Source organism: Ictalurus furcatus, chromosome 10 (genome assembly GCF_023375685.1).
Source record: "Ictalurus furcatus strain D&B chromosome 10, Billie_1.0, whole genome shotgun sequence".
In the NCBI taxonomy this organism is placed as follows: domain Eukaryota; kingdom Metazoa; phylum Chordata; class Actinopteri; order Siluriformes; family Ictaluridae; genus Ictalurus; species Ictalurus furcatus.
Genome location: NC_071264.1, coordinates 3,320,474 through 3,348,274, shown reverse-complemented (window position 1 = coordinate 3,348,274; position 27,801 = coordinate 3,320,474). Strand labels below are relative to the sequence as shown.

Below are 27,801 nucleotides of genomic sequence, written 5' to 3'. Positions count from 1 at the left end.
CTGACACGTCACGTTTCTGCCATTAAGGTAGCCCTTATTTAGACAGATAGAAAAAGGTTAATCACAATGAATCTGACTCTTTAAGGTGCTGTAGAAAAAGGGGGAAAAGTGGAGCTGAACCGGTCGGCTGAGCCAAGCTTAATGAAAAAGAGTTGAACAAACCTGCTCAATGGATGAGGAAAAGATGATATGGAATAGGTGTTAACCCTCAGAATGTTTTTTTACCTGCTGCATGAAGACATGAATACCATGCCAAGGAAGGAGAGAAATGACTGTGCTCCGTCTTAATTGTGCTAATGCTGTGCTAAATGAGCAGGCATGCAATAATCCACCACTGCATGTGTAGCAACATATAAAAAAGTGCTTAAATTAAGCAAGTGTGTTTGTGCTGCAATCAGGAAACGAGAATTCATTTGTAAATATAATAAATTCTCAGACAGCCAAAAATAAACATGATACAATGTGCTGAACATCCGAAGTATACATGAGTATACAACAGTTACAGTTGCATTGTTTATTTAGCTGTGATTTTGTGACTGCTGCAAACCTATGCTTGTCCGATCCAGGTTATGTGAAAGATCTTGGAATTCTTTTCACACCCATTGTCTGGTGATAGCATATGTTGTAATGTCGTTGCCAATGATGAACAATATGAATGTCAAAATGAATGTCTGTTATCCCAGACATTGTGTTATCATCTCAGTTTACAGCTCTGAATTCAGTTTTTTTTATTTTATTTAAAAAAACAAGGCCATTTTAAGTTGAATGATAATTGTGGCATCACCTTGTAGTCATTAGCAACATGTGAAATACAGATGTACCAAAATTCTTTAATTTGTACAGGACCTCGTCAAACATATTATTGAAATGTGAACATATCATGGTTTATAGAAAAACAAGCTAAAACATTCAGCCCAATGATTTAATAATAATGCAGAGGGGAAATGGATCTCCCTGAAGCACAGATCAGGCACGTCCTTGCACAACAGCGGGTCCTCATATACTGCATTTAGCATAATGTAGCATATATAGCAATATAGCGATATGCAGAGATTTCCCATAATTAAAACTGTATTGCTTAAACAAGGCCCCTATTAAAAAAAACAAGAATAAAAGAAAGCATGGGTTAGTACAGCAGCCAGATTGAGATCAATTCCACATCTTTTTACTTGTAAAATTCTTAGCATCTGCAGAAGATCTACACAATGCACACTGGTCATTCATAGCTTAAATAAAAGAAGCCACTTGGGTGTTCAAATACATTGAGATAAATTTTTGTCTAATTCATATTAATTCTAAGAACAGGAAAACCAGACAAAATGTACAAAACTTTTGAGAATATTTGTGTGTGTGTGTTTATTAGTATTATTAATATAGTATAAATTGTCCTGAAAGGTTTTCTGTAAATGGACAACTTAGTATACATGTTTAAAACATGAACAAATTGGGGCTGGTATTTAACAGCATTTAGGGGATATGCAGCAATTTCTACAGGGTTTTGTTTTTAATCAAAACCTACCAAACGCATCCAAATTTTATACATTGTTATAATAATCACCCATTTTTTTCTTGATTAATTCTAATGCTGTAAATTGGTAATACAAATCTGTCGACTACATGGAGGCAGTGTAAAAGAAATAATGTAGCAGTTTTTAAAATGACTTTAAAATGTCAAACAGAAGCTTTGCTGTCGTTTGTTAAAAAAAAATTGTGTTATTTAAATTATAAATTTTTTAGGCCCTTTATAAATTACGCAACACAATGCAGTTTATAAACTACCACCACCACTGTTTTAGATTTATACAATGAAAAAGTGCACAACCTGGGATGATCCTTCATTGTTTTCATGAGCATGTAAAAAGAAGGGAGGGCTCTTCAAACAAGCACCAAAGGGAATGTGCAGTTATACAGCAACCTCATAGGGTGTGAAAACCACCAATCAGAATGAGCTATATGTTTGTTAAAGTGTACAAAAAAAAAAAAAGAGTGGAATTATTTGTCTGAAAAGCTTGTTGTGTCAAAGACTAATGAGATTTAGACCTATCAATCACAATACTGTGCTGCTGCAGTATAGAAATAACCAGCAGATTATAGGGAAAAGAGTGACCACTGACCAAACACCTCTGTAGAGTTAGAGGACGTTGTTGTATTGAGTTTGTTATAAATGAAATGTATCAGAAATTATTGCATAATTTGTGTTAATGAGCACAATAATCACTGTATTCGGAGAACAATACTTAAAAAAGGCTCAGTATTACCGTACGCGTCGTGTTGCACACGAGAGGGAGAGAGTCAGGTCAGTATTGGGATTTCTGACAAGCCACAGTACAAGGCAGGCTGCAGATAATTATGTAGTTATAAAGAATGATGAAAAGGAGATATTAACGATAACATTGAAATGTCCTGAGTATTTTCTCTTAATGTTTGTCCTAATTCTGAACTACATGCTGCCAATTAAAACCACTAGGGTACAATATGAAAGTAGTAGTCCCTGCTTTGCATTTGATGTTGTTGTGCCCCTGTTGGTACGGCATGCATTCGTCATGGCATTGTTTCAGCAATCTTGTGCAACGTCGCAACATTTATTTCCATCCAGAGTTGCATTCATTTTTGGCCGAGATCTTGTGTTGAGGACGGGAGCATCAAACCTTTCCGTAAAGTATTGTCCAGCACATCCCAGAGACTTTCAGTGGGGTTAAAGTCAGGACTCTGTGGTGGCCAAATCATGTGTGAAAATGAGTCCGCCTGCTCCCTGAACCACTCAATTTAAGTACAGTTGAGCTTGATGAATCTTGGCACAATCATCCTGGAATATGCCTGTGCCATCAGGAAAAAAATCCATTGATGGGATAACCTGGTACATTCAGGTACTCAGCTGTCTTCATTTTATTGCTGCATAGTGTTGCTTAGCCCAGACCTGACCAACCCCCGATCATAACACTGCCTCCAGAGGCTTGTACAGTAGGCATGGTGGTGCATCGCTTCATGTGCTTCCCTTCTTACCCTGACGCACCCATCACTTTGGAACAGGGTAAATCTGGACTAATCAGACCACATGACCTTTTTCCATCGCTCACAGTTCAATCTTTATGCTCCCTAGCAAATGGAAGTCTTTTTTTCCCCGATTAGCCTCACTAACAAGTGGCTTTCTTGTGGCCACACAGGTTTTTAGTCCCAATTGCCTTACTTTCACTGTTAATCATAGCCATGAGTTCTGCTGTTTAATTTTTTTTTTTTACGATGTGACTTCACCAAGCGTTTTAAAGATCTCCAATCAACATCATTCAAGATTTTTTCCTGACCACATTTCTTCTGCAAAGTTGACACTTCACAACTCTCCTTCCAGGCTTTAATAATGCGTTGGACAATTCTTTACCTAATTCCAGGGAGTTCAACAACCTCCTTAGTTGTTTTCTTTGCTTGATGCAGGCCAATAATTTGTCCTTTTCTTTCTGATAATCACCATCCAGTTTCATATTAACACCCAGCTCATTTATGCAGTTATCCAATCATTCAATCATGTAGCAGCAGCCCAATGCATAAAGTCATGCAGATACAGGCCAAGAGCTTCAGCTAATTTACTTGGTTGTGGATTGTTGGTTCCAGATGGGCTGGTTTAAGTATTTCAGAAACTGCTGAACTCCTGGGATTTTCTCAAACAACAGTTTCTAGCGTTTACATAGAATGGTGCAAAAAACATTGGATGAGCGACAGTTCTGTGGGTGGAAACGGCTTGATAAGAGAGATCAGAGGAAAATAACCAGATTGGTTCGAGCTGCCAGGAAGGATATAGTAGCTAAAATAATCACTCTTTACAACTGTGGTGAGCATAAAAGCATCTCGGCATGCACAATATATCGACCTTGCGCTGGATGGGCTACAACAGCAGAAGACCACATCAAGTCTGAGGAATCTGAGGCTCTCATGGACACAGACTTGCTCAAACTGGACAGCTGAAGATTAGAAAACTAATCTGGTCTTTTTCCAGTCTTCAACTGTCCAGTTTTGATGAGTCTGTGCCCATGAGAGCCTCAGATCCTTGTTCTTGTCTGATAGGAGTGGAACCCAATGTGGTCTTCTGCTGTTGTAGCTCATCCACCTCAAGGTTTGATGTGTTGTGCATTGTAGGATGCTTTTCTTGGGGGATTTTCTCCTAGGGAACAATTGATAAATTTAAAATATATATTTAGAATTGATATATTTCTGTAATGCTGCTTTGTGACAATGTCAATTGCTAAAAGCGCTATAGAATAGAATTGAATTGAATTTTCTGCTCACCATGGATGTAAAGCTTGCTTATTTGAATTACTATAGACTTCCTGTCAGCTCAGACCAGTCTGGTCCTTCCCCTCTGATGCCTCACATCAATGACATGTTTCAGTCTGCAGACCCTCCCCTCACAGGATGTTTTTTTTTTTTGCACCATTTTGTATAAACTCTAGAAACTGCTGTGTGTGTGTGAGTGTGTGTGAGTGTGTGTGAGTGTGTGTGAGTGTGTGTGAGTGTGTGTGAGTGTGTGTGAGTGTGTGTGTGTGTGTGTGTGTGTGTGTGTGTGAGGTGTGTGTGTGTGTGTGTGAGGTGTGTGTGTGAGTGTGTGTGTGTGAGTGTGTGTGTGTGTGAGTGTGTGTGTGTGTGAGTGAGTGAGTGTGAGTGTGTGTGAGTGTGTGAGTGTGAGTGTGTGTGTGAGAGTGTGTGTGAGTGTGTGTGAGTGTGTGTGTGAGTGTGTGTGTGAGTGAGAGTGTGAGTGAGAGTGTGAGTGTGTGTGTGTGTGTGTGTGTGTGTGTGTGTGTGAGTGTGTGTGAGTGTGTGTGTGAGTGTGTGTGAGTGTGTGTGTGTGAGCGCGTGTGAGCGCGCGTGTGAGAGCGTGTGAGCGCGCGTGTGAGAGCGTGTGAGCGCGCGTGTGAGCGCGCGTGTGAGCGCGCGTGTGAGCGCGTGAGCGCGTGAGCGTGTGTTTGAAAACCCTAGGAGAGCAGCAGTTATAGAAATACTGAAACCAGCCCATCTGGAGCCATGCCATCCCCATTCTGATGTTTGACGTGAACATTAACTGAAGCTCTTGACCTGCATCTGCATGATTTTATTTATTTTATTTATTTCTTTTTTTTGCTTTGTGATGCTGCCACATGATTGGCTAGTTAGATAACTGCATGAATGTGCAGGTGTTCCTAATAAAGTTCACGGTGAGTGTACATTTATAAAGAATGGCCATTGTCATGGTCCCCCACTACCGACACAGTACCCTACTACACCCACAGTTAAATATGTTTTTATTTTATTAAATGAAAGGGAGTCGAATGAAAACCCTTTTTTTTTTTTTTTTTTTTTTTGCATTATTGTCACAAAATGTGTATAATTTTTCTATGTCCTTGCTGTGGCCTGTGAATGATTGTTGATGACTCATGTAAAGTACAGCTGTGTACACTCTGTTTCTCTAATTTATGTTGCACTTTTTAAGGTTTTCCTTTGACTCACCCATATATAAAAAATGTATATATGAAGTACATTAATTTTTTACCATATAGTGTTTTGATTTGATTAGAGAACTGCATTTTCAACAAAATTATATTTTTAATATAATACTTTCCTTCAGATTTTTGCTAAAACATTCATGTGATGTATTTATGTCATTTAGTTAGTAGAAAAAATAATCTGTCCAGTTTTTAATGTTTTATTTCTTTACTTATTTTTTCTTGGCCTGTACTAGCAGTAAATTGTAAGGCAGTATGCAGTTTTTACCGTGTCCACTGGTAATTATTTACACTGCTGAAAAATAATTAATAAAATGATTTCCACGTCACATATACAGTTGTAGAGCCTTATGGTTATCCTTGTTATAGTTATAGTAGTTGATTATACATACACAATGCTGTGCAAACGGTGTTTTTTTTGTTGTTGTTGTTTGTTTGTTTGTTTGTTTTTTTGTTTTTTAAACCTAAAGTCAATGTTGAGGTTGTAGGTCTGAGCTGGTCACCTTAATGCTGTAAGTACTTTCCCTCCAGGCAGGTCTTCATCATGTGTGAAGTGTATTTGGATGGTTATCAGATGAAATTTGATTTGTGATTTAATTTTAATTATGAAGGTCATTATGAAGCATGTATTCATATGACTGAATATTGAAATATATGCAATAAATTGTGATTTTTCTTAATTCATTCAAATTCATCTGAGTTTTCTATTGACTCAACGGAAGTCAGAGATTTTAAGTACCGCCTTTTCATTTGCCAACACTCACACAATAATATTAACTTATTTTTGGTGATAAAGCAAATAATAAAAAATAAGTTAGCATGTTTTATTTTCAAGAAAAATGATTGAACTGATGGAACAACATCCATCCATCCATGCATCCATTTTCTGTACCATTAGAGGGTTGCGGGGAGCCTGCAGCCTATCTCAGGGGACTCAGGGCACGAGGTGGGGGACAACCTGGACGGGGTGCCAACCCATCGCAGGGGACAATATAAAATTATAAATACTGACCACTAAATATTTCACTGTGAAATATACAAAATTACATATGACAAAAAATAACTTTTTGAGGATTTGAGTTCCATTTTAGTCCTAGAATGTTACACAGGCATTGAGGTTACTGTGGTCTCATTTTCTTTTTGCTTTTGTATCTGTAGCATACACTCTACCCACTTATTCATTTTGGCTTTTATATATTCTGTAATTTGTAACACCAGCCTCTCTCTTCAATAGACTGAAATAAAGTGTGGCAAATTTGGGACTAGTGATTGCTAAAAAGGGACCTCACGTTGCCAAACAGGGGTCACGCTGTGACAGGCAGTATGTGCTGAGCTGAAAATGATGCACGAATATTGACTAGGGTTATCACGATACCAGAATTTTGAGAGGAAAGCAGGTGGATTAATCTGTCATTACTTTATACTGTGTGTATGGTTTGTGTCGCTGCACACTCTTCATTAGCAGTAATGTGGAATGTGATGTGCCAAGGGAAAATGACATCTTGAAATATAGAATTGAAAGTATTGACACTTCTGGAATCAAACCATCTTCTTTATGGTTAAGAATTGAAAAAAGTACCAAAGTTTTCATACATTGTACAGCCCTAGTACTGATATTCTACAAAAACTATGAAGATCTCGTAGAGGTGAGCAGATTCAAAACATTTATTTGTAGATTTTGAGAAAATCTACTAAAAAGGGAAAGTTAATAATTTACACACAATGGTGCAAAAGACAAAAAAAAAAAAAAAAAAAAACAGTGAGTGAGTTCTGTGGGTGGAAAGGCCGCGTTGATAGGAGAGGAAAAGGGCCAGGTTGGTTTGCGCTGCCAGGAAGGGTATAGTAATTCATACAAGCGCTCGTTACAACCGTGGTGAGCAGAAAACCTTACAGTGGATGGGCTACACCAGCAGCACAACACATCAGGTTCCACGCCTGTCAGCTAAGAACAGGAGAACACTGAGGTTGTCATGGGAACAACCTCACCCAAACTGGACAGTTGAAGATTAGAACAACAAAAATAAAATAAAATCACTTGGTCTTTTTCCAGACTTTGGCTCAGAAAAGACTGTCCTTTTTCTCTGATTGTGCCTCTCATCATCTTAGATACAAACTTCTAAGTCATCGCTGATGCTACTTTCCAACTTTCCTGTTGGGAATCGACCTCATGAAGGCCAAAGGTTTTCCTGCTGTGCCACTCAGGAGCCCAGTTTCATTGTGATGAAATCATGTGACAGTGACAATTTGCAACAATGTTTATGATGTTCTCATTGCATTTTCTTTCTTTACTGTTCTTGTTGTATTTATTTATTTACTTGCACAGTCTGTGTCCAGCACTTAGCATTTCACTATGCACCGTACCCTGTATAACTGTATGTGACAAAGTAAACCTGTGAAACCTTGCATCCTACATGTGCATTGTGTGCTTATGTATTTGTAAAAAAGTTTGATGCCATTTTGTGTACATACAGTATGTTCCAGAAAATTTGAATAAAAAAAAGTGACTTTCCTTACTTTTTTTAATACACACAAAGTTTGTAATGCCATACAAACAGGTCCTGCAGCGGAAAAAAAATGTAAATGAAAAACTTTGTAAATTTGAAACACTTGAAACAACATATATTTACAAATTAGAAAACAAGGATCGATGTATTTTATTTGAAGAAAAAAACAGTACATACTTTTTCTTTATATAAAAGGAATTACAGAAAGAAATTTATCTCCCAAACAAAAGCAGTTTTATAAGTACACAGTAAATTAAATTTTCCTGATGACGTATGCTGTAATAATTCATTACATAGTGTTTATGAAGTTTATTCATATAGCCTAGCAGACTTCTGGACTTCCTCCTCAATCATGTCCTGGTGAGTGCTTTGTTACATAAGAGCTTACTGAGACCAATCTTTGTGTGTGATATTAAGCAATAAGGAAAGTGATTGTGTTTTAGTAATCCAAAGGGGCCATAAGTAGCTGCAGTTCTTTGAAAGTACTGCCATGTCGACCAACTTGCTCTGCACGGTTCCTCACTACGTTACTGAGGTTCTTCAGCTGCTTATAGCACATCTTACACTTCTGGTGCCTGGAAGTCAGGGAACAAAAAGTATGCACACATTCACATGCCTGTACATTAGAAAGTATGGTACAGTAGACCACGAATGTTTACACAAGTGACACAGTTGTACCACTGGACTGTACAAATGTTAGGTATGTTACACAAACCTCTCCTCTCGTGTAATGTCCACTCCAACAGATGGGGGAGCATTCAGTGTGTCTGAGATTAATGGCCAAAAGCGCTTCAAAATTAACTTCAAAGACATGCACCCAGTCTGCATGTAACTAGGAAGCAGAGAGAAAGGGAAGGAGAGAGCAAGAAATCATGAACTAACGAATTATTAATAAATCCCTTCATGAAAATTTGCACAAAAAAAAAAACCTTATTGCAGAACAAATTCACCCATGTGTTATCCAAAAACCTCCGGTCCTGTTTTTGGATCTAGCAGCACTAGAACTGAGCTACACTCACCATCCACTTTATTAGGAACACCTATACACCTCATTTATGCAGTTATCCAATCATGCACAGTGCATAAAATCATGCAGATACAGGCCAAGAGCTGCAGTTAATGTCCAGATCAAACATCAGAATGTGGAAAAAGCGTGATCTCTGTGACTGTAACTCTGATGCGGTTGTTGGTTCCAGACGGGCTGGTTTGAATATTTCATAAACTGCTGATCTCCTGGGATTTTCACACACAACAGTCTCCCAGGAGAGCAACAGTACTCAAACCAGCCCATCTGGTACTAACAACCATGCCACGGTTAAAGCCACAGAGATCACAGTTTTTTCTCCATTCTGATGTTTGATGTGAACGTTAACTGAAGCTCTCGGCCTATTTCTCTATGATTTTTGCTTTGCTGCCACACAATTTGCTGATTAGATAACTGCATGAATTTACTGGTGTTCCTAATAAAGTGGATGTTGAGTGTATCTGCAAACTTTTTAAAAAACAATGGAAGGCCATTGTAATAGAAATAAAAAATAAAAAATTTTTTTAAAAAACACAGCACCCATATTTTCTCTCATTCCTTTAATATAGCACCCTACGATGAGAGAAAAAAAATCCCTGTTAATTCACATTAAGCTAAAGACTTTACAAACAAGACCATGGAGATTGTAGAGGATGGGAGTGTGAGAGATGTTTAATAATCAGTCCCTTGATAAACAGCCACCTTGATGCAAAGTAAGAAAATAGAATAGCTCAATACAGCTAAATAAACACTTCTGTTTTGTACAGATAAGTTTAACATAAGTGTAACAAAATGAGTCTTCACTAACGGAAGCTCAACTGACAGCTTTTTATCAAAAGCACAACAAACAAATGTCTTGGTCAGGAAGAGTAGGGAGCTCCTGCTATAAATAAATAAATAAATAAATAAATAGGTGTGTGAACAAGAGACAAAAATAGACAGATTATCCATTAAAGTCACGGTTTATGAAAAAGTCAGCAAGAGTCATATGTAAATACTTGTGCACTCATTAGAAACCCTATACAAGCATATTTCAGTGTGTAGAAGCTGATGCTCACCTTTCATATTTACTCTGTAGCAACTCCTCAAGCTGGGGCAAGATGGTCATGCAGGTGTCTAGTTTCCAAAGTGGCCTAAAGATATTCAGATTCCAGGTGTCCAGTTTATTCTTATGCATCTTCTTATTATTACTATTAGTAGCAGTAGATATAGTAATACTAATAGCCCAGAATTATTGGCACTATTGGTAAAGATGGGTAAAAATGTAATCAAAAAAGAGTTTGTGGTTAATTTGAGTAAAGAAAATAACCTTTATTTGAGGTAAATTTATTCAAAGCAAATAGAAAACAAGTGGATCATGTGGCTCAAAGTTACTGGCACAGAAATTTTATATAACAAGTTTATATAATAACTACACAGTCCCCTCTAAAAGTATTGGAACATTGGAAGGCCAATTCTCTTTTCTTCTTTTTTGCTATACACTGAAGACATTTGGGTTTGAGATAAAAAAAAAAAACAAACAAAAAAAAACAAACAAACAACAACAACAAAAAAAAAACACCACATGTACGAGATGATGGATCAGAATATCAGGTTTCGTTTCCCTTTCTTTATATCTGGATGTGTTAAACAACTCAGAAAATGACGACATGTTTAGTTTGAATCCATCCATTTTTCAAGTGATCAAAAATATTGGAACATGTGACTGATCGGTGTATCTTGCTGCTCAGGTGTGTCCTGTTAAATTGATTGTAAAGCAATTAATAGCTTTGAATGTTTACTCTTGGTTTGAGGCCTAGGTTTGACCTGTGAAGACTGCATTTGTTGTTAAAAAGAATAAACCAACATGAAGACCAGAGAGCTGTCTATGGGAGAAAAGCAAGCCATTTTGAAGCTGAGAAAAGAGGGAAAATCAGAGCCATTGCACAAGTAGTCGGCATATGGACCTCAGTTTTGCTCAAAGGCATGCTGCAACAGGTTTGTTCTGTGGTTATCCGTGAAGTTTTGGGAACCAGAGGGTCTCCGATCTTTCTCCGTCTTTTCATTATGGCCTGACCGTAGACCGTTTTGGACAAATAGAACCACAAATGCTAGATGGTACTGTAACTTTGACTCGAAAAAGCATTCTGGGTTATGTTTGGATCAACTAGCAGGTCCAAACTTCTAAATGTACACCAAAATGGTTCTATAAATCAGAGACTCATACATTTGACATGCTCATCCCAATCCCAGGTCCTGAACCCCACTGAAAATTTGTGGGGTGAACCGAAATGGAGAGTCCATAAGAGCAGACCAGGAAATTGGGAGGATCTGAAAAGATTCATTATTAATCTCAGAATACTTGGTGCTGTTATGTTGGAAAAGTGAGGTGGGCAAATTACTAAACACAGGAGGTGTCTAGTCCAAAAAATTGGAGTACTGCTTTCCTTTATCATAATGGATAAGACTGTGATGGTTGTTGAAAGTTTCAAATGCCTGGTAACCACTATCTTTCAGGAGCTAGAGTGGGATGCCAACATTAATTGCATTGCCAAAAAAGCCCAGCAATGTCCTTGCTGTGACAGTTAAAAAAAAAGTTCAAACTGCAGTAAGAGTGGTTTGCTGAGTTCTACTAAGTCACCATTAAGTCTGTCCTCGCCACCTCAAGAACAGTTTGATTTGGCTCTGCAACCAGTAATGAGCTGAACAGACTGTAATCATTGTCAGGTTGGCTCAAGAACTCAAAGGAAGAAACCTTCCCTCTCTGAAGGACCAGTTCACCTCCTGTGCCAGGAAGGAAGCGGATGCTTTAGATCAATGTCAAAATCACCAGACACAGGAAAAGCCGATTTCCACATACACCGTTTTTTCTGTGCAATATTTATCTTTGCACCACTCCTCTGTACAATATTCTTTTTAATTTTTTTTACTTAAAGTACAATAGATGTACAGTGCTGTGAAAAAGTATTTCTTCTGTTTTTGTGTACATCATACTAAATAGTTTTAGATATTCAAATGAAATAAAACATAAAACAAAGGCAACCTGAATATAAACACAACAATTATTTACTTTTTGTAATTTTTTTTTTAATGAAGCAAAAAAAAAGTTATCCAACACCGATCTCTAATGTGAAAAACTAATTGCCCCCTTAATTGCCCCTGGTTGTGCCACCTTTAGCAGCAATAATTGCAACCAAACGCTTCCGATAACTGGAGATCAGTCTTTCACTTACTTCTAGGACTTACTCCTATGTTTGGATCGTTGTCTTGCTGCAGAATCCAGTTGTGCTTGAGTTTCAACTTACGGACTGAAGACCGGACATTCTCCTTTAGGATTTTCTGGTAGAGAGCAGAATTCATGTTTCCCTCATTTATTGCAAGTTGCCCAGGCCCTGAAGCAGCAAAGTATCCCCACACCATCACACTGCCAGCACCATGCTTGACCGTAGGTATGATTTTCTTTTTGTGGAATTCTGTGTTTGATTTACGCCAGATGTAACGGGACCCTGTCTTCCAAACAGTTCCACTTTCAACTCATCAATCCACAGAACGTTCTCCCAAAAGGTTTGAGGATCATCAAGGTGTGTTTTGGCAAAATTCTGAGCCTTAAATGTTCTTCTGGGTTAGCAGTGGTTTTCTCCTCGCCACTCTTCCATGGAAGCCATTTTTGCCCAGTGTCTTTCTGATAGTGGAGTCATGAACAGTGACCTTTATTTATTCAAGAGAGGCCTGTAGGTCCTTTGATATTGTCCTTGGGTATTTTGTGACTTGCTGGATGAGTCGTTGCTGTGCTCTTGAAGGAATTTTGGAAGTTCGACCACTTCTGGGAAGGTTCACTACTGTGCAGAGTTTTTCCATTTGTGGATAATGGCTCTCACTGTGGTTCTTTGGAGTCCCAGAGCCTTAGAAATAGCTTTGTAACCCTTCCCAGACTGATGTATTTCAATCACCTTCTTCATCATCATTTCTGGAATTTCTTTCATCTTTGGCATAGTGTGTTACTGGGTAAGCACTTTTAACCAACTTCATGCAGTTGAGAAAGTTCTATTTAAGTGTCGATGTGATTGAACAGGGTTTGCAGTAATCAGGTCTGGTTGTGTCTACTCCAGCTGAATCCCATTATGAATGTAGTTTCATAGATTTGGGAAACTACGGGGTCAAATACATTTTCACACAGGCCCAGTTGGTATTGGATAAATTTTTTGCTTCAGTAAATAACTATCATTTCAAAACTGTATTTTGTGTTTACTCAGATTGCCTTTGTTTCATCTTAGTTTTTGTTTTAATTTCTGAAACAATTTAGTATGAGATATACACAAAACCCAAGAGAAATCAAATAGAAGAGAACAGCAAATACTTTTTCACAGCACTGTATAATATCCACCTCAGACCATAACAAACCTATTATGTACCACTGTTTTCTCCATCATCTTTATTTTACTGTAATGTTTATAAGCAGAATAGCTCAACTACTAAGCCAAATTCCTTGTATACTGTAGTGTACCTTAAAAAGAATTATTCTAATTGTAATAAATGTGGTTATATATAAAAAATAAATAAATAAATAAATAAATAAAATAAACAAAACAAACAAAAACAATTATAAGGGTTTTAAATATACTTTTTTTAATCCTAAATATTCTTCAATTAAAGGTGAGATTTCTCATGTTTTCAGTGTGAGATTAAGACAACTATGGGTGGCACGGTAGCAACGTGGGGGTTAGCATTGCAGCCTCACATTTTGATCCTGAGCTCAGAAGTTAAGCATGTTATCCCCGTGTTTGCATGGGTTTCCTCTGGGTTCTCCGGTTATCTCCCACCTCCCAAATACATGCAGGTAGGTGGATTAGCTACACTAAACTGCCCATAGGTCTGAATGAGTGTGTGAATGCATTTGTGATTGGTGGCCTGTGATGGACTGGTGTCCCATCTGGGGTGAATTTTCTGTGCTCAGTGTTCCCTGGATGACCTCCAGATTCACTACCGCCCTCACCAGGATAAAGCAGTTACTAAGGATGAATGAATATATGATTCATCTAACCACTAATATACATAAACACACACAGAGATATATATATATATATATATATATATATATATCCTTTTATTCTTTACTAAGGGTGCCAATAATTCTGAACCTGATTGTTCTGAAATTAAGTTCAGTTTTTAAATCAATGCGAGGTTGTGTGTGAGGCTGTAGGCGTATGCTTACGGTTTGAGGTTGATTATATTGAGGATGTCCACCACAATGGACAGATCATTCATGGATGTAGCAGAATCGAGTGATGTCTGAAATATGAAGCAGTGCTTGAGAGCAAATCACAGACCCAGGGCAAATTCTCTGTTCTTGTATATACTGTATACCAGACTTGTTCAACACTTACCTTGATGTCGCCACCAGCCCAGAGAGCCCGTACTGTGTCAAGGTTTTTGTGTCTGCTAGTCAACATCACACACATAGTACTATGCCCTTTTCTGATCTGAACCAATGCCTCTTCATCTGCTGTGACACTGGTGTTTCCACTTAGTCCAGGCTCATTTACACAAAGACATACATAACCAACTTACAAAACACAGAACTTGAATGTGTAAGAATTTGAAATGTTACCCAAAAACAGAAAGCGGCACTCACTTGTAAAATGTCCCCGAAAATAAGGCCGAGGGGCTCAATGGAGGGGTTAACGGCTAATTTGGGTTCGAGTTTGGATGTCGTGACAACATGCCTTGAGACTGATACAGGCTGGGCTGGAGCTGTGGGCGTTACTGTGCAGGAAACATTGGGGGCCTTCAGCTGTACAGACAGATGCAAATGAAGTTACATAACATCACTGAGCTTTAAAATACGTTTACATGCAAGATTGGGGTTGGGGTTAGAGTTGATATGCTTCAGGGACATACTTGGTCAGGCAATGTAGTAATGATTTCTTCTGCTAAGTGGGGCTTCACCTGGAAACTTTCTAAAGTAGATACAGAATATTTTGTAACTGTTAGGAAAAATGGGAGCGCCATCATAAACACAAATACACACAAACAGCCCTCAATATAAAGTATAAAGAAACTCACCATCCACAAGTGGTGCAGGGAAGGGTTCACGCCTTTTGGGAGGTGTTCGTGCTGGGCAGAAAATACCAGAGAGTACAAGAGAGAAGCAGAGAGACTGTCAGAGTTTGGCTGAGATATAGAGTAAGCTCAATTGGTAAACAACAGAAGTACAGTGTAAAGTAAAATGCATGCTCATGTAGTTCTCTCACAGATAGCACTGCGGGGCTGAAATATCTCTTTATAATCATCTGGATTTGTGATTTCTGCTTTGCTCTCCTCATCACGCTCATCCTCGCTGCTAGGGCTACGCCTCTCCCCCTCAACACACCTGTCTCCATCTGCATTCTGTTTCATTCTGCATACAGAATCTTAACTTCACATAACACAACTTTAAATTTACATAACCCAAAAATATTAAGTCTTTTATGTATGGATATATACACAAGCTAAATAAACCCATACACACCATGAATCACTTAGATCAGAGGTTCTCAACCTTTTGCAACTAAAGCCCGCCCCTAGCCTTCCCCATCATGTCGCATGCCCCCCCCCAATATTGGAGGAGACCAGGTATAATGATTACCTGTTCTATATTTTAAAAAAATCTCTCTCTCTTTCTCTCTATATACATAATGTGTATATATTATATATATACACACACACACACACACACACACACATACATACACATTATATTATATTATATATATATATATATATATATATATATATATATATATATATATATATATATATATATATATATATATATATACACACACACACACACACATACATACATACACACACAAAAAATAAAATGTGCGTTTAATAGATTTTTTTTGCTTTCGTGTTTTGGTATTTTTTTATATTATTTTTCATAACGTGTGATTTTTTTTTTAAAATAACGACTTTTATAAAACTATATAACAGACAGGTATGTAAGATGAATGATCAAAATGTTTCTGAACACTACAACTACTCTGAACAAGAGTACTAGGTTGTAATAACATGGACTATTTTACATGTAAAACATGTTGCATTACATTCGTGTTGCGTTCTAAAAACATTTGCATACGAATGATGTAAATAGGGACGAAGGGCGTCTCGTTATCCAGGACATTTTTAAATCTCCGGCTCTGAACAGAGCAGACGCAGAGAGAGGTGTGAGTGCAGCGGGAAAGAAAGACCTCGCGCTTGCAGGACAGTACTGGTGACATTTGGAAAGTTGCTAAGGTTTGTCCAAAAAGTTGCTAGGCGCTAGGTCTGAAAAGTCGCTAAGTTGGCAACACTGGTCTGCACTGACCGCGACATAAAAGGCTGTCTATTTTTATAAAAAATAAAAATAGATAGAGCTTACTCCGCCTCTCCCCAGCAAAAAGAAAATACAGAAGGAGAGAGAATGCAGAGTTTTTCAATTTATGCACATTCTATTTGAAAAGCAATACACAGAGGACCCAAATGATGCAATGTCTGAATTCTAAAAAAAAATTCACGCCCCCAGTTGAGAACCACTGACTTAGATAAGTCCATTAACACACCCACAACCAGTGTATGTCTTAATTCTAGGATTCATTGTTTTTTTTAGAATTAATTAGTTCAAAAATTAATCTAATTGAAGTTAACGAATTAGACAGACAACTTTAATCTATATAATTATGGCAATGTCTGTCTAGGCACAAAAGAGTACGGAGACGAACTTCTGTCTGCTGCAGGACATGGTGGGACGCTCATAGTTGCGCCTTAGTGTTACTCCTATAGGAATGGGTGCAGCAAGTGGCTTGCCACCATGAATTTGTTCTTGGACAACTCCTGATTTCTTCACTCGGTCCAGATCCACAACATACAAGCTCACATTCGTCTGGCTGCACGACACTCCAATCTAACAACAGCAAAAATTGAGATAAAGAGGAGTCATTTTTCAGCACAATTAAGACACTCTTTTATTGATTAGCTTGAAAGAAAAGTTCAGTATATTTTGAACAATAGTGGCTATTACTTGTCTAGTAACATTTTTCACAGATCGATAGTTTTATTTTGTCATTTTTATATTATTTACTCAGCAGCAGTAAAATTGGGAAATTTACCCTAACAACCAAGATTAACCTTAACCAATTTAGTTAGTCGATCATTTAGCAGAGCCAAATCTAGGCAAATATAACAATCAAAATGTTCATCATTAACATCAGCTTTCTAACTAATAAACATAAACATGCTGACTCCATTATCCCAGGGACTTCTAAATATGTGTGTATAAACATATTTACAAATACAGAAAAAATAAGTCAAAGTGAGTTACTGACCATTTGACTGTTACAGATTGCAAAGTCAACCACTTTGCCCCAGCCTACATGTACTACATCAAAGCAGCAGTCTGGCTCCCAGCCATACACACGCAATGTGTCATGTGAGCCACTGTATAAACAGCTACCATCAGGACTGAATAAGACACACCTGAGAGAGAGAGAGAGAGAGAGAGAGAGAGAGAGGAAAATCTGAAGGGGACGGTTATATCACAAACTTTTTTTTAAACTTCAGTGCAGTATAAAATCATGACCTCTAGAGATCTAGATAATAACCTTCCAGATGTTTCACCCTCTGATGAGCCAATCATCTTGAATTTCTCCAGATCCCATAACTTTATGGTCCTGCCAAAAACAAACTTTCTGTTATAAACCTCAAATGTAAGAAGCCCTGAAAGTTGACACAAAGCTCACATTATGCATATATCAATATAGACATTTATTTTTGTGAAAACTACATAGTGCAAACAAAGGGATTTATTTATTGTTCATCAGTAAAATGCATAATTTCAGCACTTTCATGCATACTTTCAGCATAATTTGCAAAGGAGTTACTGCATATTAATATGTGGATTACATGGTCAATTGTCTGCAAGGAAATGCAACACACTTTCAACAGATGGGAGACCTCATGGGGAAAACTAAGGTTGCTGCTGGAAGTGGTATTAGTGAGGCCAGCAGGGGGCGCTCACCCTGTGGTCTGTGTGGGACCTAATGCCCCAGTATAGTGATATGGACACTATAGCGTACAAACAGCACCGTCTTTCAGATGAGACTGATGTCCTGACCCTCTGTGGTCATTAAAAATCCCCCAAAATTCCCCCATTGGCCCTTCTCTACCATCGCCCCCTAGTAATCTCCATCTCTGAATTGGCTACATCACTCTCTCCTCTACAGTAATAGCTGGTGTGTGGTGGGCATCCTGGCTTTATGGCTGCCATCGTATCATCCAGGTGGATGCTACACACTAGTGGTGGTTAAGGAGATTTCCCCTTCCAGTACTATATAAAGCACTTTGAGTGCCTAGAAAAGTCTTATATAAACTAAGGAATTATTATTATTAAACTTTTTGCAATATTTTTTTTCTTTCATTTTCACCACTACCTTGTATGATTTTAAATGGCTGTGATACTGTGAAACCATGAAATTTTTAGACTAGGTTATCATACTGTGTAAATTTCCACCAACACTCCTAAATGACACACAACTTTACTGTCTGTTTCCACACATGTAAGGATGATGTGTGTTCTGACTAAGGACTAATATCTGCCCTTGTAACAGAAAGGTTCGCTCATTGGTATAAACAAGACAATTTGGTCCTGGCCTTTGGCTTTTGGTCTGCTTACTTTTCATCCACTGATTTTATGATTCCTTTCACATCCCACATATTTCTTGTGTTTTTACTCCTTTTTTTATATTTTGTAATAAACCTGCTTAATGGATTAATAATAGTAAGTTAAATGCCTAGAGTGATAAGTTACCCCAGCTTTATAAATTATAACAATTATAATTAAATTATACAAAAATTATAAATTGGAGTTTGGTGTTAACACATGCATTTATCTTGTACCTGGACCCATGTGCTGCATTATTTGTAGCTCAGCAAGGGGAAAGCTAATTTGCAGAACACCCTACACAAGCAACACGCTTTAAGTCTATCTGGCTTTCTTAGTGTAATTTTAACAGGTTTAACTTCTACAATCACATCATCAACTACTAGATCCTTCAGATATCTTCTTCACAACATCTGGAGAATGCAACCTCGGCTGATGACAGAAGCTCTCAACTTCTGTTACAAGCTACTAAAAATCTAAAGAGCATTCATAATGCTGTTCCTGGTCCAGTCCATAGATCCTGATGTTTTCTCTTGTGACGAATCTATGCAAGAGAGTGCAGTATGGATCAGAGTATATGCTAAATAACAATGTAAGTGAAGGCTTTAACTGATCAACAGTTCAGAGTAGTATCTGGGGAACAATGCATAATTATGGTTTTGATCCATGTCCAAAAAATAAATAAATAAATAACATTAAAAAAATGAGTGGGGAGCATGCCATGTTGAGGGATGAACATGACGTGCTTGGGTCAAATGCAAGAAAATGTCAGTTTTTATTATAATGATGTACCACTGGCTGTTCAGAAGAACACACCGTTTGTCAGGAAGCTTCTTTTGCCCAAGCTGGAAAGTACATGCTTGACAGGTTTTATCCTACACTGAAAATAGAAGGCAAAAACACAGCTCTGCAATTCAACACGCCTGTCTCCCATGTCCTCCTGCCATGAAGTTCAGCCAGTGTTGCAAGTGTATGAAGTCACTTTATAAATATAACAATACCATACATTTTGAAATAACAGCCATGATGTGAATAACAATGCACTACTAAAGCCATAATGTATGTATACGTTTCATGTTTAGCTGGGCTGTCCACCTAGTCTATTTCTAGGTACTGTAAAAGTGTGAGGCAGTGGAAATGGGATGTGGGGGAAAACAGTAAAAAAATTTATATCGTGCATTTATCTTTTACGAATCACTTGTCCAAGGTAGAAACTGCAGTGCACATATATGCAGGGCTATACGGTAAGATATAGACAACAGAAAGGTTTACATGAAGGAAGATGTAAGCTTCCAGTAGAAAAGTTTACTTTCTTCCTATTCTTAGGTAAAAGATTTTTGTGTGTCCACATCTCATCCAAAACACACCCTGTATACACTCTCCAGGTTCTACCACGACCATTACAGAATGACCAGCACAGGAGAGCAAACAACAACTTGATCACATTCTAATTTTCATTACCAATAAAAGAATTTGTAAACTGTTACATTTGACACTTCTTTGTAAGCTTTAATGTTTTTTTCGTACGATTTTAGAAAACAATGGCTGTAAATGGTCAAAATGTTACTTTTTTTTTAGATGAACTTTTCGGTGGCATCCTGTGGAAGCAGGGGCGTGCTCGAGCGCCGGTTTGTGAATGGAGGGTGAAGCCAGGCGCCAGAACAGCACCGTCAGCACTTTCGACTGACCTTTCACGGACTCGACTGCCTGTTTGCATTCGCCCAGAAGGGTGGCTGCTGGCTGAGGGACGCAGTGCTGAGGATGTGATCGATCTCATGGTGCTGGAGCAGTTTATCGCCTGACTTCTGGAAGGGATGGCGGAATGGGTCCAGTGCCACCGCCGAGGTGGTCTACGTGGCGGAGGATCACTTAGTGGCATATCTGAGCACAGGCAAGCCCCTCCCTTCTTTCTTGCTCTCATACCTCCCCCTCTTCTCCCCGCCCTCTCCCTGTACCTGCTCCATGGAGATGGGGGCCCATACCCACGATAGCCGGTCTCCCATGCTTTCCCTGCCCCTTCCTTTCCCGCTGTGACCGTCTCTTCTCTTCCCCAGGTGGGTGAATCCGAAGCCGCAGGTGTAGGACTAAAGCCTGGGCCAGTGTGTTGGTGTTACGGGGAGCTGGGCATTTTCAGGACCAATACCACATGATGGAGGTGGGACATACCGCATACCAGTGAGTGTTCAAGGGGGTACATACCTCACATTGGTGGATTCGGGCTGTAACCAGACCTCAATTCACCAACGCTTGGTTCAAGGTGAGGCATTGGGAAAAGCACATTTAGTGAATGTGACACATGTGCAAGGGAATGTTCAGAAATATCCGCTGGTGCCGGTCATCATTCATTTTGGTGGCAAAAACATATAGTGGAGGCGGCAATTAGTCCTCACTCACCCATCCACTAATTTTGGGGACAAATTGGCCAGGGTCCCAAGCAGAGAAATGTTTATGGATGGGACCTGCAATAGTGAAAAACGGTGTGGGATGTGCACAGCATTGGCTTGGGAGGCGTCTACGTCAGCTCCACGTTAGGGATACATCGGGGGGGGGGGCCCTCCCCTCTTTGCAGGGATTCCCCATGGGGATTTCCCCTTGGAGCAGTAGCATGATGACAGCGTCCGGCACACCTTCGACCAAGTGAGAGTAATTGATTGTCAGCAAACTCAGCCTAATGTTGTGCTCTCCCACTCCTATTTCATGATTATTAAGCATAGGCTATATTGAGTGACACAGGACACTCGCACACAGGAGGAAACAACCCAGTTAATGGTTGCGAAGAGAACCAATTGAGAGAACACAAAGCGCGTTACACATCCCTAATAAATAAGGTTAACTGATGTTAACTATATACTTGACTTATGTTACCTAGGTCAAATACACTGTACACTGATCGATTTGATTTCACATTAATCCTGGACTACTCTTTTTGTACATTTTGGAGTGATATCCTGTAGCAGCATACTCCAATGTTAAAATGCTGAGTTTCAACGAAAAATGTGTAAACGCATACAACGCATCTAAATCAACAATAACAAAATGCCGAAAAAATAACAAAAGGGCTGGAAAAATTTGCAGTTGTTATGGGGCTCCTGGTGGTTGCTAGGTTGTTGCTGTAGTATTTCGGGTGACTGCTATAGTAGGTATTTGCTGGACTGTTGCTAGGGTGTCCAGGCTGGTTGCTAATGTGTTGCTGGGAAGTTGATATGTTATCCTAGGTGGTTGCTAGAGTGTTTATAAAAAGAAAGACATAAAAAAGGGTAATAGAAAGAAAGCAAGGACATGAAGACAGTGAAACAGATAGGAGTTAAAATTAAATGAATATAAACTCAAAGTGCAGATTTTCAGCTTTGAGTGCATTTACATCCAAATCAGGTGAACGCTGTAGGAATTGCAGCACTTTTTATATGTGCTCACTCCTCTTGGTGCAGTCTATCCTTTATGAGGGATACAAAAGAAATTTTATTTACTTTCAATTTAACTACTGCTTCAGCTGAGAAAAGCAGAAAAGCATAGTTTTCAGGTGTCTCCTACAGTGCATCACCATATCAAGGGGTTAAAAATAGCAAATGCTACAGCTAATCCATAGATGCTTGTCTGTCAGAATCATGATGATTTCACCTCTGCATTTAACACATGATCCCTTCACTGTTATACAGCAATCTTTTACAACAAACTCCACCTGCTGGAGGATCTCGGGCTTCCAGACTGACAGGGAACTGCAAGTGAGACTGGGAAGCTTCAGACTCTCTTACCCTCAAACCTGGATCAGCTTAAGGTTGTGTTATCAGCCATGCTCTCCTCTGTTTACACAAATAACTGAACCGCCAAAGATCCTTCCAAAAACTTCCAAGGTTTAAACAACCATCATCAGACTCATACAGAATGCAGATGAGCATTTGGGCAAGTGGTGGACCAGCCTGTGTCCTGGTGCAGTCGTAACAACTTTGAGGTAACAGGTGGAGCTATTCAAACTTACAATAACAGTTACGACTCACCTGAAATGGGATTGTAACAATGACACCGGTGGCAGTTTAGGAAATTCTGCACATATCAAATACACTGCAATCAAAGAATACTCCATTATGGTTTGGTTTGGCTCTACCACCTCACAGGAGAAGCCAAATGCCAACACATCATTCAATCCCCTTGTGACCTGCCCTCCCTCACCAACTTACTGTATATGTCAGCAGAGCCAAGAGGAGAGCAGATAAAATTGTCTCGAACCCCACTCATTCTTTTTAAAATCACTTCCATTAAGGGTGAGGTACCAGACACTAAAAACTTACAGAAGTAGACAGAGTTTATTTCCCTGAGCTGTAGCCCTTCATAAACACCAACCCACAAATGAATTAGTGAACTGTGACCTGAACCACAAAGTAATACATTATATGATATATTATACATCATATGATGTATATTGCATATGATACGGTATTCATAATTCTGCACTTGTGACATTGTTCACACTTCTGTTTAATCTGTACTTATTGTCCAAAATTCTCTGATTCTGATTAACTAGCCTATTTTTGTCAGCTGTCCTGTGCCTGTTCCCGAGAAATGCATCCTGAAGAGCCAATGATCCCAGTTGCAAATAGCTTTTGGTACAACATATACCTTGTGTTTTGCATCTTAACTTTATTCATTGATTAAGTTAACTGGCTAGTTTATTGAGACTAGCAATGTGTGAAAAGCATACTGATGATGGATGACAAGGTAACGGACTGTTTGATACCTGTCGAGATTCTCTTTCTTCCTCTGGTTTGTGTATTCACATTGTATGCTTTTAGAACTGCTGCACACTAACCAGAAGTAATGGGCAAATAATGAACAATAAAATGTATTAATTAAAATTTTGCTTTGAAAACATCAACAACTCTCCTTTGGTTCTCTTATGCACTCAATTACAGTCACTACCTGTCAGCACTTCCTGAAGCCAGAAGGTACTCATTTGGGTGGAACTGGACAACAGAAACCGCTGATGTGTGTGCTGTGAATTCTGTGATCATCTTCCCAGCCGTTAAATCCCAAAGCTAGAGTAGGAAAATGAAAAGCACACAAAGATAATACATATAAACAATACCCAGGGGCATGTCTACATTTTAAATAAAACATCTAAGTGTTAAACAGGCACCATGTCTTACCTTAATTGTGCTGTCATCACTGGCTGAAGCAAGCCACTTTCCATCAGGGCTAAAGCCCAGACAACGCACTGCTTGAGTATGACCCTATGTGAAAAGTACATTTTTTTATGAAGAAGAGAAAACAAAACCTGAATTCAGAAATACACTGGGGGCAGTGACGGCTCTGGGTTACTGATCGGAAGGTCAGGGGTTCAAGCCCCGGTGCTACCAAGCTGCCACTGTCGGGCCTTGAGCAAGGCCCTTAACCCTCTGCTCCAGGGGTTCCGTATCATGGCTGACCCTGTGCTCTGACCCTAACTTCATAACATGCTGGCATATGGCATACAGGTGCTGTAATACATGTGACCATTAAAGACTCAATCATCATCATCATCATTTAGGCTCATATTTATACAGAAATATATAAAATTCTAAATTCGGACCATGCGCTCTGATCCCAAGTTCCTGAAATATTGGGGTATGCAAAGAAAAGAATTTCACTGTGCTATGACCAATAAAGTCTATCATTATTTACACTGTACAATTACACTACTGCCTATACCGTCAAAATATTTTGCTATTCAAAATTAATTCTATTATCCCTATTCTTCAACACATGCAGCTTATCAACTGACTCCTTGATTGTCCAGGCTATTTAAAGCCGATTTATACTTTTGCATAGTTGCACATGCATGTATCTACTCAACACGGACAAAGGGATTATTTGGTAGCTTGAAGAATGCGACATGCTTAACAGACGATGAGCAACCATGAGTGGTTGAGAAGGGAAGTCTGTCCATTGGTACTGGGACTGGAACCTAAATCATTCACCGTTGTTTTCTCTAGCTGAGCCATAGAAAGCTATTTCATCAGCTTTCTGCTAGAGTTAGCCACCAGATTTATACAAATCATCACTTAAACACTGTTTAGAGAGGTTGTTCTAATAAGCATGAGAAACAGAATAAGTATTTTTTGCCCCACAAACTTTATTTTTGATGCTCAGCATGCACAACTTTACTCATTAGGAAAATGGGGCAATGAGAGACACATTTCAGAATTTACGATAGTGAATTTATCTTCAGGGACCTAACTGAAATGTATATGTTTTTGGATTGTTTTGCCATGTACAGCTTTTCTTCATTTTGCATTGGATTTTTATTTATTTTAAATTTATAAATAACATACATCACAACCAGTAACCTAAAATATGAATTTTATGTTACTGGACAGTCACAAATTTTAACTGAATACTCCTGCTCTAGGTGAAGTTTATAATGACTCACTTACCTTATACCTGAACACACACCCTTTCCTCCTCAAATCCCATAACTATAAGAGACAATATTATTATGCTTTTAAGTACAATACACAAACATTTATATTCTTTTGAAGGTTATTTAAATTGTATAAGTAAGTATAGTGGAGAAGTGTGTGCATCTTCTGGTCACCTTAATGTTAGTATCCATGGAACCTGAGGCCAGGTATTCCCCAAATGGGTGAAAGTCTACACTGCAGATATTAGCCTTGTGACCCATCAATGTCCGAAATACTAAAAACAAGACGTACCACATTTAAAAATACACGCCCTGTCAACCCACACCAACACATACACTCACCATCCACTTTATTAGTAACCCCTATACACTTGCACATTCATGCAGTTATGTTATCATGTGGTAGCAGTGCAATGCAAAAAATCATGCAGATACAGGTCAAGAGCTTCAGTTAGTGTTCACATCAGATCACATGATGACAATGTTCACATCACAGAATTGCACGAAAACAAAAACACTGAGTGAGTGACAGTTCTTTGGGTGGAAACGACTTGTTGATAAGAGGGGTCAAAGGAAAATGCCCAGATTGCTCTGAGGTGCCAGGAAGGATAGAGTAACTCAAATAATCACTCTTTACAACCATGGCGAGTAGAAAAGCATCTCACTCGATGATGCACACAACATCGAGATGGATTAGATAAGAGAACTGCAGGAAGTTGTACAGGTGTTCCTAATAAAGTGGATGGTGAGTGTATATAAAAAGGCACAAAACTCACTTTTAGCAGCTTCCAAGTCCCAGACCCGCAGAGAACCTGACTGAGAGCCAGCTACCACCTGCTCCTCTGAGGTACTGAACTGGACACATTCCACAGGGCTTGTGTGGCCCGTCAAACTCTACACAAAGACACAACAATATCAGCTCATGACAGACAGGAAATGCCTCAGAGGGGAAAAAAAACAAGTTAATAGACACATCCTTTAGCATTTCCACTCTCGAACACAGGTGTGTTATTGGGACCGCTACCATAATGCAGTTAGATTTGTTGACAGCCCAGATGTTGACTCTGCAGTCCTCCCCTCCTGTAGCCAGCAAGCGACTTGATGATTTACCCAACACCAGTGAAGACACGTTACTTGGCTGGGCCACCACATCTTCTAAAACAGAGTAGAAATGTACATTACGGATAGAAATAAAACCTGTAACACTACAGTAAAAATCCTCAAGGATAAGTTAAACGAGCAAAAGAATCTAATCCAGTTATCAGGAACAATTAGACAAATCAGAATTTTTCCTAGACTGCAAATACCTTTACCTTTATGAATTCTTACTTAAATATTATTTCATTTAACAACTCAATTATTATTAAAACCAAAACTGAACAGAAACTGGTTGTTTCATTCTAAACAAGGACACAACGAAAGCACTTAAAAAAGGTACTCACGCAGTTTCCATGACATTTTCTTGACATTGGACACTGCCATGGTCAACACAATAGCAACCTCCCTGTAAGATATAGGAACAGATAAGCCCAAAATTTAATGTGATCTCTGTGATTTTGACAATACCTGGACAAAAGAACATATTGAAATCATTCACATGGCTGGATCAAGAAGTTGTAGCAAGGTGGCAGGACACAAGGCAGCGGACACCCTGGACACGGTGCCAACCCGTCTCAGGGCACACTCACTCACTATCTCTCACTATCTATCTATCTATCTCTCTCTCTCTCTCTCTCTCACTCACTATCTCTCACTATCTATCTATCTATCTATCTCTCTCACTCACTCACTCACTCACACTCTCTATCTCTCTCTCTCTCTCTCTCTCACACACACACACACACACACACACACACACACACACACACTCTCTCCTGTGGAATCTGGAAATGTCAATCAGCCTACAGCGCATGTTTATGAACTGGAGGAGGAAACCGGAGTACCTGGAGGAGGAAACCCCCTGGCTAACCTTTTCTAACCACTTAGTCGTAACAAAGCTTCAATTCCATTTACTTATTTAAAATAAAAATTCACAGTTTCTTTGCTTTCATGCCGTATCGCTTGTGGATTTTGCTTATTTGACAGGAAGTTATTGTAGCTAGTAGGAAACCCCCAGATCCGTTACAGTGACTAATATTCTAAAAAACAGTTAACAGTTCTACGGTTCTGTGAGCTTTTACCGGATAACTAAACTGGGTCCTGTTAAGGGGTCATTCAAATATCATTCAATTTCCTCCGGCTAACTGCACACATTGCTTTGTTTTGTTTGTGGCAACTCACTCAGTGCTTACCAAATAACAACGGTTCTGATTGGTTCCTCAGGAGAAAGACGCGACCAATCAACTGTTTGAGTCTTGTGAAGCAGAATTTAAAGAAGGCGCTCGGACATACCAGACAGTACGCTAATAAATACCACTTCACTCTGTAGAAATGCCAACAAAACGGGGAAAAGCAGTATAGCCTGAGTAGCGGACGTAGCTGCTGAGCTCCGAGGCGTGTGTAGGGGGGAAAAAAAAACCCGTTGCTTAGAAACACTTTACACGGTGCTTGATTCGTTCAGCTAAAACACGTGACCAATGACGTCACAGTTTCCCCCTCAGCACACAACCACGTGACTGCTTTGGCGATTGCTATGTCATTCGCACCAGTGGTGTTTTCTGTTGCAAGCTGTTTTGTGTAAGAATTTTAATGGAAGTAGTTGGGGAGCACCAGCATGTCTATAGAAGGCAGAAACTACTGGATGGGAGGAGAGA

At 39.0% G+C, this 27,801-nt stretch overlaps 2 protein-coding genes across 3 annotated transcripts in view; one reads left to right on the top strand and one right to left on the bottom strand.

Annotated features, from left to right (window-relative positions):
- Positions 1-7,878, top strand: part of LOC128613372 (prolyl hydroxylase EGLN3-like) — a 29,801-nt gene extending 21,923 nt beyond the window's left edge. The window contains exon 5 of the mRNA XM_053634078.1: positions 86-7,878. Within this exon, the coding sequence (XP_053490053.1) occupies positions 86-156 (71 nt within the window). The 3' untranslated portion in view covers positions 157-7,878. The remainder of the gene's footprint in view (positions 1-85) is intronic.
- Positions 7,879-8,104: 226 nt separating this feature from the next.
- Positions 8,105-27,588, bottom strand: katnb1 (katanin p80 (WD repeat containing) subunit B 1). Of its 2 annotated transcripts, none has more exons than XM_053634076.1 (20): positions 27,340-27,588; positions 26,491-26,552; positions 26,073-26,203; positions 25,825-25,942; positions 25,223-25,323; positions 25,062-25,103; positions 23,796-23,879; positions 23,569-23,684; positions 17,597-17,665; positions 17,321-17,471; positions 16,718-16,899; positions 15,227-15,372; positions 15,039-15,089; positions 14,874-14,932; positions 14,608-14,766; positions 14,360-14,509; positions 14,188-14,264; positions 10,055-10,129; positions 8,688-8,804; positions 8,105-8,547 (listed from the first exon to the last, which is right to left on the bottom strand). In XM_053634076.1, the coding sequence occupies exons 2-20, from the start codon at positions 26,528-26,530 to the stop codon at positions 8,412-8,414; spliced, it is 2,004 nt and encodes a 667-aa protein (XP_053490051.1). In that variant the 5' UTR covers positions 26,531-26,552; positions 27,340-27,588; the 3' UTR covers positions 8,105-8,411. The 2 variants fall into 2 exon arrangements, with proteins under 2 accessions (XP_053490051.1, XP_053490052.1); XM_053634077.1 differs by lacking the exon at positions 27,340-27,588 and adding an exon at positions 27,229-27,314.
- Positions 27,589-27,801: the final 213 nt, after the last annotated feature.

Excerpts from the sequence above, each read along its gene's own strand:
- katnb1 (XM_053634076.1), bottom strand. The coding sequence starts at position 26,530 with ATGGCAGTGTCCAATGTCAAGAAAATGTCATGGAAACTGC. Across the intron at positions 15,373-16,717 it reads ATGTCCTGCAGCAGACAGAA|AATGAAACAGAATGCAGATG; the intron begins GTTCGTCTCCGT and ends TTCTGTATGCAG. Across the intron at positions 8,548-8,687 it reads GACATTACACGAGAGGAGAG|GCACCAGAAGTGTAAGATGT; the intron begins GTTTGTGTAACA and ends CCTGACTTCCAG.